This window comes from Diaphorina citri, unplaced genomic scaffold (genome assembly GCF_000475195.1).
Source record: "Diaphorina citri unplaced genomic scaffold, Diaci psyllid genome assembly version 1.1 scaffold312, whole genome shotgun sequence".
NCBI lineage: Eukaryota > Metazoa > Arthropoda > Insecta > Hemiptera > Psyllidae > Diaphorina > Diaphorina citri.
Window position 1 is genome coordinate 36,474 of NW_007377747.1, and position 12,500 is coordinate 48,973.

At 39.5% G+C, this 12,500-nt stretch overlaps 1 protein-coding gene and 1 long non-coding RNA gene across 2 annotated transcripts in view; one reads left to right on the top strand and one right to left on the bottom strand.

Annotated features, from left to right (window-relative positions):
• Window positions 1-12,500, top strand: part of LOC103507425 (guanine nucleotide-binding protein G(o) subunit alpha) — a 54,880-nt gene that overhangs the window by 5,437 nt on the left and 36,943 nt on the right. The window contains exon 2 of the mRNA XM_026822288.1: window positions 10,347-10,507. Within this exon, the coding sequence (XP_026678089.1) occupies window positions 10,347-10,507 (161 nt within the window). The remainder of the gene's footprint in view (window positions 1-10,346; window positions 10,508-12,500) is intronic.
• On the bottom strand, window positions 4,740-5,607 carry LOC113466691. The gene is made up of 3 exons (XR_003391014.1): window positions 5,591-5,607; window positions 5,060-5,151; window positions 4,740-4,832 (listed from the first exon to the last, which is right to left on the bottom strand). It is a non-coding gene; the product is annotated as an uncharacterized LOC113466691 (long non-coding RNA).

Consider the following 12,500-nt stretch of genomic DNA (forward strand, 5'->3'; position numbering starts at 1 on the left):
TTACATAGCTACTCATTTTCCTCACGAGGCTGAGTGGGCCCCGCAACAGCCAGTCACGGAATCAATCATTTGCATGATACAAATTTCTTGACCCCGCCGGGAATCGAACCCGGGTCTCCCGCGTGCAAGGTGAGCGCAGTGACCACCACGCCATGGGAGCTGACACCGTATGATCAATATACATATTTTACATAGTCTGGTAGATAGGTAAGTATATGGAGGAGTTAGGAGAGAGGGGAGGGGAAGAAACATATTTGCATTCAGATATATATTTGCACGCACTCGCCATGTCACGCTATGCTCTGAATATGGTACCTTTATGTCCCCTTTAACTATTATTATTATTATTAGTATTATTATATTTTATTGTTGTTATTAGTATCAAGAAGTACCCCACACAGTCAGTTCAGGTCTGTGGTATATTGGAAGCCTAGTCTTGCGACAGGAATGCAAAGTCGCGCAATTCCGACTAAAAATCCAAACCTATAAAAATGATACAGATCTGCAACACTGGAGTCGAGCGACTAGGTCGCCTATATGCGAGAGACGTAAACTGCCTCGACATCATAGACTCACCTCTTCATTTTAAAATAATAGTGTACGTTAGTACTAATATTAATGAAGCTAATGCAATAGGCTTTGTCAGCGGCCGCATTTATGCTTAAAAACAGACCCATTACCTAAAGCAACGGCCTAAGGCCACAATATGTTTAAACAGTACAAGCATAACATAGGTAGCTTTGCCAGCGGCCAAAGGTCGCATTATATAATTTATTTTTTAACTTAGCTTACATAGCCGGCTCCGGCCGCCTTGCCTTTTATGTATTAACGAAACGAAGTACACTGGCCTTGTCAGCGGCCGAAAGCCGATCAGATAAATACATATGAATCTATGGGCATGAACATCTAACACTTGGGTACTTTTACCCCGTTGCAAAATTACCAAAAATCACATCATGGGTACCCATAACTTCAACTTTTTATGCGAAATGCCCAACCACACCGGGGATTTAGCTCTACTAACGGTGATTCGTTGAAAAATTTAATTGGCTCTACACCGGGGATTTAGCTCTACTAACGGTGATGCGTTGAAAAATTTAATTGGCTCTACACCGGGGATTTAGCTCTACTAACGGCGATGCGTTGAAAAATTTAATTGGCTCTACACCGGGGATTTAGCTCTACTAACGGTGATGCGTTGAAAAATTTAATTGGCTCTACACCGGGGATTTAGCTCTACTAACGGTGATGCGTTGAAAAATTTAATTGGCTCTACACCGGGGATTTAGCTCTACTAACGGTGATGCGTTGAAAAATTTAATTGGCTCTACACCGGGGATTTAGCTCTACTAACGGTGATGCGTTGAAAAATTTAATTGGCTCTACACCGGGGATTTAGCTCTACTAACGGTGATGCGTTGAAAAATTTAATTGGCTCTACACCGGGGATTTAGCTCTACTAACGGTGATGCGTTGAAAAATTTAATTGGCTCTACACCGGGGATTTAGCTCTACTAACGGTGATGCGTTGAAAAATTTAATTGGCTCTACACCGGGGATTTAGCTCTACTAACGGTGATGCGTTGAAAAATTTAATTGGCTCTACACCGGGGATTTAGCTCTACTAACGGTGATGCGTTGAAAAATTTAATTGGCTCTACACCGGGGATTTAGCTCTACTAACGGTGATGCGTTGAAAAATTTAATTGGCTCTACACCGGGGATTTAGCTCTACTAACGGTGATGCGTTGAAAAATTTAATTGGCTCTACACCGGGGATTTAGCTCTACTAACGGTGATGCGTTGAAAAATTTAATTGGCTCTACACCGGGGATTTAGCTCTACTAACGGTGATGCGTTGAAAAATTTAATTGGCTCTACACCGGGGATTTAGCTCTACTAACGGTGATGCGTTGAAAAATTTAATTGGCTCTACACCGGGGATTTAGCTCTACTAACGGTGATGCGTTGAAAAATTTAATTGGCTCTACACCGGGGATTTAGCTCTACTAACGGTGATGCGTTGAAAAATTTAATTGGCTCTACACCGGGGATTTAGCTCTACTAACGGTGATGCGTTGAAAAATTTAATTGGCTCTACACCGGGGATTTAGCTCTACTAACGGTGATGCGTTGAAAAATTTAATTGGCTCTACACCGGGGATTTAGCTCTACTAACGGTGATGCGTTGAAAAATTTAATTGGCTCTACACCGGGGATTTAGCTCTACTAACGGTGATGCGTTGAAAAATTTAATTGGCTCTACACCGGGGATTTAGCTCTACTAACGGTGATGCGTTGAAAAATTTAATTGGCTCTACACCGGGGATTTAGCTCTACTAACGGTGATGCGTTGAAAAATTTAATTGGCTCTACACCGGGGATTTAGCTCTACTAACGGTGATGCGTTGAAAAATTTAATTGGCTCTACACCGGGGATTTAGCTCTACTAACGGTGATGCGTTGAAAAATTTAATTGGCTCTACACCGGGGATTTAGCTCTACTAACGGTGATGCGTTGAAAAATTTAATTGGCTCTACACCGGGGATTTAGCTCTACTAACGGTGATGCGTTGAAAAATTTAATTGGCTCTACACCGGGGATTTAGCTCTACTAACGGTGATGCGTTGAAAAATTTAATTGGCTCTACACCGGGGATTTAGCTCTACTAACGGTGATGCGTTGAAAAATTTAATTGGCTCTACACCGGGGATTTAGCTCTACTAACGGTGATGCGTTGAAAAATTTAATTGGCTCTACACCGGGGATTTAGCTCTACTAACGGTGATGCGTTGAAAAATTTAATTGGCTCTACACCGGGGATTTAGCTCTACTAACGGTGATGCGTTGAAAAATTTAATTGGCTCTACACCGGGGATTTAGCTCTACTAACGGTGATGCGTTGAAAAATTTAATTGGCTCTACACCGGGGATTTAGCTCTACTAACGGTGATGCGTTGAAAAATTTAATTGGCTCTACACCGGGGATTTAGCTCTACTAACGGTGATGCGTTGAAAAATTTAATTGGCTCTACACCGGGGATTTAGCTCTACCTCTTCAGTAGCTCGAGTAGAAATGACGGAAAATGTGCGCTTTTCGCCGCCGCCCACCCTTTTGTCCTCCGGGGAGGAAAATTTCCAGCCCGCGCTCTGACGCTCTCCCGTGCTTCGGGAACGCTCGCCATTACTCGGCAAAAGTCGAGAAGCTTTTTTGTCGTGTGGGATTTTCCCCCGCCGCGGGGAAATTTCCGTACACGTTTGGGTGTACGGATTTACCTTGCTTACTTTAAAAAGTACCTACTTACTTTTCTTTAAAAAGTACCTACTTACTTTACTTTAAAAAGTACCTAAGTACTTGCTTTTCTTTTTACTTTAAAATTACTTATTTTATTTTAAAAATTACTTACCCACTTTACGGATTTACCGAACCTAGGTGGAACCTATCAGAATCGGATAGACCAAATTAAAAATAGTGCCTTTACTCCAGCGATCTAAACAAGGTCTCGTTTATTTGTAAAATGTAAATGCAGTTTCTTTGTGTTATTATGTCACAACTTTGGTGCTCACTGCAGCATTGTAGGTTTTTTCCAATATCTCAATAATCCTAAAAAATGAGCAGTGACCAGTGTTACAGGGTTAGGTTAAACACAAAAAGGAGCTTTCTTTTTCATTGCTGTGGCTTGTGAATACCTAATTACCCAGGTTTTTTTTTCTAGTTCTGGCAATCAAACTAAACTGTAGGCTTACCAAATACGTTTTTACTTACCCGTTTCGGTCGCCAAAACACTGACATTCAGCACCGAGCAGCAAAATATTAGAAACAGTCGCCAAATATTAGGCATGTTTCTTTAAGACAGAAAGAGGCAGTTATCATGAATTTAACGTCCGTTGAAAAGGCATGCTGGGGTTCATTCTAAAAAGGTTCCTCATAGGTTAAACTGATCCATAATCTATTTAACTTTAATGCTTTAAGCTTTAATCACAATTAAAATATTAAATTAGTTTTAAATGAAAACCTTGGCATGCTGGGGTTCATTCTAAAAAGGTTCCTCAAAGGTTAAACTGATCCATAATCTATTTAACTTTAATGCTTTAAGCTTTAATCACAATTAAAATATTAAATTAGTTTTAAATGAAAACCTGAGCGAAAAAAAAACACACACTTTTCAGCTTTTCACACAAAAAGGAAGAAGAAGTTTCGTATCTTCTCTTATCTAAAAATAGAAGTAAACAAATTTCAAGATGGATGGCCCCCAAATCTTATCGGAAATGAGGTGAATCTGGCACTTTCGTATCTTCTCTTATCTAAAAATAGAAGTAAACAAATTTCAAGATGGATGGCCCCCAAATCTTATCGGAAATGAGGTGAATCTGGGACAATCAACCAATCAAATCACCCGGTTCCAATCATTTGTAACCAACAGTTCTTCGTTCTCAAATTTGATTGGTCGTCTCGTGAGCTCTTATCACGCAAGTGCGTGTGAAGTTAGCCACGCAAAATTAATGAAAATGTTTTTTGAGCGGCTAGTATATTCAAGGAGGTGGAAAAGAGCGAATAACGTCAGAACAAAAAAGTGAAGCCTTAAAAAATACACTCCCGGAGTAGTCACATTAGTCACAAAAATAAACTACGCCAGCCTAGTTAGCTTGGTTGGTAGCGCGTCTGCCTTGTAGGCGCTGGGCCGCGGGTTCGATTCCCGCCCAGGGTGGATTTTATCCTGAACGGATAATGTTCGTTCTCGGACATCGGACCCGAACTGTACAGGAGGACTCCACTCGGCGCATCCGACTTGAGGTCCAGAGCCAGCCGCACGCCCGCCCTTTGAACCACCTGAATAGAATAGAGTAGAATATGAATAGAATAGAATTAATAGAATATGGATAGAATAGAATGTACACTCGCGAGGAGGAGGTCCCTGGAGAGGGTTTTCCGAGTGACCTGCCGATGGTTTTTATTTTAAAACGAAATATTTGTTTTCCTTGGATGTAGTCATGATTCGAATTAGATTACAGAATAGAATATAAATAGAATAGAATAGAATATGATTGGTACTATACCTGAGGGAGTGATAGGAAGGCACCATCGTCTACGAAACTGATCTCCGAATCATGAGATGCATCAAACTCCGCCGAACACGCCCACAATACACCTGAAATATAAATAAATTAACCAATCAATCAATAAGTAGGGTACAGTTGATAAAACTTAGGTACCACCTAATGCTTACAAGGCAGACACGCTACTCTCTAAGTTAACTACGCTGGCTATATTCTATTTTTTATTCAAGGTTAGCCCAGTGGTAATTTGCTTGCTTGCCATCTAGAAGGTCCCAGGTTCAAATCCCACTTCAATAAAAATTTGTACTCATATTTCGATTGCAAATATTTCAACAGGTTACTTTCTGGTGTTCTTGTGTTGACCCAGCACGTACATGGGAAGTATTGTATCTCTTATTGCCCATCTGATGAGAGGCATACTACGGGATGGGCATGCTACAATACAGACCACAAGCATCTAATGTAGTAGTTGTTTTAGTGCTCCTAAAAGAAAACATTGGTGAAACACTTATCTTTTTCTACTTCTCTTACCTTGCGCATCTGCCTGAATTTTTTGTTGTGTTTTTCCAGACGGATGCTAAGATGGTGTTTGACGTGATACAGCGTATGGAGGACACAGAGCCGTTCCCGCTCAAAAAAAAAACTAAATAAAACATGGCGGACAAATAAATAAGAAAAAATCCTATTCGAAATATTTGAAAAAATATTTGTAAATAAATCGAATAAACTGAAGAAAATAAAAAATTATTTTTTTTAAAAAATGGAAATTATTCGTTTTATTTGCATAAAAAAATACGACTATGGCTTCACTTTTGTTTATCATACAATCCAGTAATTCTCCAACTTCTTGGGCTGCCCTGTACAGTGCTGCCACGCACGAGTGTTTTACGAACTAAAGTACTGACGTCACTAGAGGAGGGGAAAGTTAGAGGTGGAGAAGTGTTTAGTTTGTTATCGAACGTTTTGAATGCAGGTCGCGCGTCTGCTAGGAAAGGATAAAAATTTTCAGATGGGCGTTTTTCTTTTGCTGTGAAATAAAAAATATTGAGTTTCCAATTCGAAAACCTGATGCTTTTTTGACAAATTGTTCGGAATAACCTAATTTTGCCGACGTTTCGTGTCATGGTGTCCGTCTCGGGGATAGATTCGATTAGGTTTGAATAGTTACAGAAAAGATAGATTTGCAAAAAGTAGTCTTCAAAATAGCCTTTACCTACATCTCAATTTATCAATAATTCCTTACTTATAGCCTGTGTGATTTTTTATTCCAACACATTTCCAATTAAAACCTCATGATTCATTCGTTGTGATTATTGTTTTAATTTTAAGCCTAAAGTGATTGTTGTAAATAAAAATGTTCAAAATTACTTGACTAAAATTACTTAAGTTCTTTTTAAATGTTTCATTCATTCATGTCTACTGTGTTTAGTGATTCTCTTGTGTTTGATGTGCTGTAGTTAAGAGATAGATTTGCAAAAAGTAGTCTTCAAAATAGCCTTTACCTACATCTCAATTTATCAATAATTCCTTACTTATAGCCTGTGTGATTTTTTATTCCAACACATTTCCAATTAAAACCTCATGATTCATTCGTTGTGATTATTGTTTTAATTTTAAGCCTAAAGTGATTGTTGTAAATAAAAATGTTCAAAATTACTTGACTAAAATTACTTAAGTTCTTTTTAAATGTTTCATTCATTCATGTCTACTGTGTTTAGTGATTCTCTTGTGTTTGATGTGCTGTAGTTAAGAGCTTTGGTCGAAAGTCCCGTGTTTTTCATGTGTAATTTCGGTCTCGGTGTTTTGTTTTTAATCATTTTACCCTGTGTGTAAATAAAGTTCAATTACGGCGCTTTTAGTTCGAGGAGTAGGCAAAAAGATGGGGTGTGCTATGTCAGCCGAGGAGCGGGCTGCCCTGGCCAGGAGTAAACAAATAGAAAAGAATTTGAAAGAGGATGGAATACAGGCGGCCAAAGATATCAAATTGCTCTTACTTGGTGAGTATTTTAGTTCTCAGATGGTGGTTATACACAGGCCAAGCTTGAGAAATAAATAAATGACACATAATTTTCTTTTTATTTTTAAGTTTAGCCTAGCTTAGCCCTGTGTACCACAACCTCAAAACCTATGATGATAAACAACAACACTGTTGAGATAGGGGTACTTGTTCAGAAGTGATGACAGTGAATAATTGCTACAAGGACCTGTGACCAGTGTTATTCTAGGGTTAGGTTAAGTAAACACAGAAAGGAGTTTTCACATTTTGAGTTGTGACCAGTGTTATTATAGTGTTAGGTGAAATGCAAAAAGGTGCTTTTCTTTTTAATTGTCATGGCTTATGAATAATTACCAAATCAAGTGATTTATTGAAGTGTAGCAAGCAATATCTCAAACAAACAATGGTTGATACATTGGCTGGCATTGAACTCTCACGTTTTGACACCAGCTAAACGTCTTGACCATGAATTTTGGTGCAAGACATGTGATTGTGGAATGGTTCCCAACTTTTTTCATGATCCTCTTGTATGAAGGTTGCATAGGCAAGTACCTACTACTTAAATCTAGGTAATGAAAAAGCCCATGGCCTGTAGGATGAATGACCTACATTACCTATCTACTTACGTAGGCATTATCAACCCTGATTTTTACCTTTTTTGTATAGGTACCTAAGTTTAGTAATGCTTTAGATTGCCAGCATAAAACAAGTTGTCAGATTATGATAATAGTTTAGTAGAGCATCTCTTTAAGTCTTTACTGATCCATCCAATTTGTGATTGCCTTGGTGGTGTAGTGGTAGTGGTCAAGGCACTCGCCTGGTAAACAGGAGGGCATGGGTTCAATCCTAGCCAAGGTATGGAATATTATCCTCAATATAATAAAATTTGAGAATTTGACCACAATAATAGTAGTAGCCTACTATGCAAGTAGTATAAATAAGCACTAAGTATTATTATTATTTTTATTATTGGGTGGAAGAGCTTGTGTAGTTAAATGAGAACTTAAAATAAAGCCTAAAAAAAAAAATAAATATAATAAAATAATAATAATAATAATCCACTTTACTTAGTGAGATGAACAAAAGTAGACTTGACATGATTGTGTAGGTATTTGAACAAATCTTTTCGTTTGATTTCAGGTGCTGGAGAGTCTGGGAAATCTACCATAGTCAAACAAATGAAGTAAGTACCTGATCTGTCTGAATGAGGGAAAAAAAGACTCGAGTAAATATGAAATATGCTTTGACACCAGGGCCGTACATCATACCTGTTGAAGGCAGAGTCCCGTACTGCAGAATTAGGATCGGACAATAGTTTCACTATGAATGGCACTAGCTTGGATACAGTGAGTAAAAAAAAATAAAAACCTCTAGGAAAAATCCCATCGGACAATTTGCACATCCTGTATGATCAATATACATATTTTACATAGTCTGGTAGATAGGTAAGTATATAGAGAAATTAGGAGGGAGGGGAGGGGAAGAAACATATTTGCATTCAGATATACAGGGTGGTTCGTGATTTGCGAACCACGCTTATATCTCAGAAACGGCTGGGAATTAAGGAATGAAATAAACGCCATCATGTAGATGAAATTTTGATGATTAAAATGGCTTTTTTTTAAATTTGCAATTTTTGTTGCAAAACGGCCCATTTTTTGCCAAATATAGGTCACTTTTATGGGAACCCCCATTTTTTATTTAATTTTTGGAATCAGCATAAAATTTTAATTGAAAAAATGTATTCACTCGAAAAAATTTGCTCTACAAAAATTCTGTACACTGTGAGAAAGAAAAACAATTTCTTAATTATTTCTTTAGTTTTTGTATTATTCACTTAACTATTTCAACAACAGATGTAGAAACACACTACCATCACGTCACGTGAAGTCATGGGGAGTCAGAAAGATGGATTTCAAAGTTTCCCCATAATATTGTAGGTAATCACGTTCAGGACAGCCACTAACTTTTTACCTTTATATGACATTTTTGAAGCAAACTGCGTGGCTTAGTGGCTTGCACGGCGGAGCTCCCTGGTTCAATTCCCGGCGCGGTTAGTGTTTGGTGTTCGGGCTGCACTCAGCCTTTTAATCGACTAGCGACCAGGGGGGGCATTGCCAGTGTAAAAAGATTATTGAAATATAGAAACAATTTGAGGCACTCATCTTAATGGTTACACTCCTGAATGTGTCCTAGATCTCCGATGGAAGTGCATGGGTACACTTTTCAATCTAATAATCACTAGGACTCGCCTAATATCTAATCTCATAATCACTCGCTTCCTGTTAACATCAACACAGAACTGGAGACAGATCAGATTAACTGCACGGATTGAAGCATTTTGTTTTAGCAAGCCCGCCTTGTAAGCGCTAGGTCGCGGTTTTGATATCCGCCCGGGCAAATATTATTCCAAAAAGACGAACTTTTTTTTTTTACCAAGGTTTTTAGAATAGAAAAGATCTAATCTAATTGAATATACCTTACTTCTCTAGGAGAGTCAATCTGTCAAGTAGCAACATATTAATATAGGTAAAAGAACAACGTCTTCACTTGACTAGTAACTTACTAGAGCGAAAGAAGAAGAGAGAGAAGAAAAGGGAAGAGGGCGGAAAGAGGAGGAGAGAAAATGAAAGAAGGAGGAGAGGGAAGAGAAAAAGAGAGAAGGAGGGAGAGAGGAGGTTAGAAACTGAAAGGAGGAGAGAGAGAGAGCAAGGAGAAGGGAAAGGGAGGGGGAGAGAAATCAATATGGGAAGTTGTTAGTTCGTCAATCGCCCACCATAGGAGACCGCTAGCGCTAGTGTTCCCATGTTAACGGTACTAATGTTAATGAAGCCAATTCAATAGGCTTTGCCAGCGGCCGAAGTCCGCAATATATTTAAGTAGTACAAGCATAACATAGGTAGCTTTGCCATCGGCCGGAGGCCGCCTTGCCTTTTATGTATTAACGAAACGAAGTACACTGGCCTTGTCAGCGGCCGAAGGCCGATCAGATAAATATATATGAATCTATGGGCATGAACTTATAACACTTAGGTACTTTTACCCCGTTGCAAAATTACCAAAAATCACATCATAGGTACTCATAACTTCAACTTTTTATGCGAAATACCCAACCAGACCGGGGATTCAGCTCTACTAACGATGATGCGTTGAATTGGCTCTACACCGGGGATTTAGCTCTACTAACGATGATGCGTTGAAAAATTTAATTGGCTCTACACCGGGGATTTAGCTCTACTAACGATGAGGCGTTGAAAAATTTTAATTGGATTTTTTGTTGTGTTTTTCCAGACGGATGCTAAGATGGTGTTTGACGTGATACAGCGTATGGAGGACACAGAGCCGTTCTCTGAGGAGCTGCTCTCTGCCATGAAGAGACTTTGGATCGACTCGGGCGTACAGGAGTGTTTCGGCCGCAGTAACGAGTACCAGCTGAACGATTCGGCCAAATAGTGAGTACAGACTCCCTTTAGAACAGGAATACCCAAATTGTGGTCCGCGAGAGGGTTTCAAGTGGTCCACGAAGTGATCCCAACAGAAGAACATTTTCTATTCAGGGGGAGAAAAGTCTATTTTTCCCCTAATTTTATTTTATAAGTTTCCATTTATTGGTTTTTCAGAACAACTCTCTCATCAAATAAATTGTTAACAAATGGTATACCCATCCGTAAACCAGGAGTGTTTCGGCCGCAGTAACGAGTACCAGCTGAACGATTCGGCCAAATAGTGAGTATAGACTCCCTTTAGAACAGGAATACCCAGACTGTGGTCCGCGAGAGGGTTTCAAGTGGTCCACGAAGTGATCCCAACAGAAGAACATTTTCTATTCAGGGGAGAAAAGTCCATTTTCCCCCCCTGAAAAAAGGAAAAAGTCCATTTTTCCCCTAACTTACTCGTATGTTGAAAGTACCCACCTACCATTTGTGGTCCATGGGAAATGATGAAATTCTAAAGTGGTCCGTGGCTTGAGCAAGTTTGGGAACCCCTGGTTTACTTTAAAATCCGCTCCGGGCGGGAATCGAACCCACGACCTAGCGTTTACCCTCCAAGCTAGCTAGGCTTATATCAATCAAAAGTTCTTTTCTGTGAACCTTTTGAAGTGTGGGGCTTTTGAAAACTTTTTTCCCCACAAAGACACGCTACAAGTGAGCCCCTCTTCCTCTTCTTCTCTTCCCTTCCTTCTTTTTCTCCTCTTCTCCCTTTCTTCTCTTCCCCTCCTTCTCCTTCCATTATTTCTGTTCCCCCTCCTTCTCTTCCCCTCTTCTCTTCATCTTTCTTATGTTCCTTCTTTAGCTTCCTCCTCCTTACCCTTCTCTTCTTCTTCTTCTTCTCCTTCTTCTTCTCCTCCTCCTTCTTCTTCTCCTCCTTCTTCTTCTTCTCCTTCTTCTTCTCCTCCTTCTTCTTCTCCTTCTTCTTCTCCTTCTTCTCCTCCTTCTTCTCCTCCTTCTTCTCCTCCTTCTTCTCCTCCTTCTTCTTCTTCTTTTCCTTCTCCTTCTTCTTCTCCTTCTTCTTCTTCTTTTCCTTCTTCCTTTTCTTTCTCTTTCTCCTTTTTCTCCTTATTCTTTTCCTCCTTCTCCTTCTTGTGTTTATTTTTTAACTTACTCGTATGTTGAAAGTACTCACCTACCTTTTGTGGTCCATGGGAAATGTTGAAATTGTAAAGTGGTCCGTTGCTTAAGCAAGTTTGGGAACCCCTGGTTTACTATAAAATCCGCTCCGGGCGGGAATCGAACCCACGACCTAGCGTTTACCCTCCAAGCTAGCTAGGCTTATATCAATCAAAAGTTCTTTTCTGTGAAGCTTTTGAAGTGTGGTGGGGCTTTTGAAAACTTTTTTCCCCACAAAGACACGCTACAAGTGAGCCCCTCTTCCTCTTCTTCTCCTTCTCTTCTCCTAATCCTTCTTCCCTTTCTCTTTCTCCTCTTCTCCCTTTCTTCTCTTCCTCTCTTCTCTTTCTTAATTCCTCCTCCTTCTCTTTTCATTATTTCCCCCCTCCTTCTCCTTCCATTATTTCTGTTCTCCCTCCTTCTCTTCCCCTCTCCTCTTCATCCTTCTTCTGTTCCTTCTTTATCTTCCTCCTCCTTACCCTTTACCCTTCTCTTCTTCTTCTTCTTCTTCTTCTTCTTCTTCTTCTTCTTCTTCTCCTCCTTCTTCTTCTTCTCCTCCTTCTTTTCCTTCTTCTTCTCCTCCTCCTTCTCCTTCTCCTTCTTCTTCTTCTTCCTCCTCCTCTCCTTCTTCTTCTTCTTTTCCTCCTTCTCCTTCTCCTTCTTCTTCCTCTTCTACTTCTTCTCCTTCTTCTTCTCCTTCTTCTTCTTTTCCTTCTTCCTTTTCTTTCTCTTTCTCCTTTTTCTCCTTATTCTTTTCCTCCTTCTCCTTCTTGTGTTTATTTTTCGTTTCGCTTCCGAGGTGTAAACTATTCTTTTTTTTTATATAGGCATGCATAAA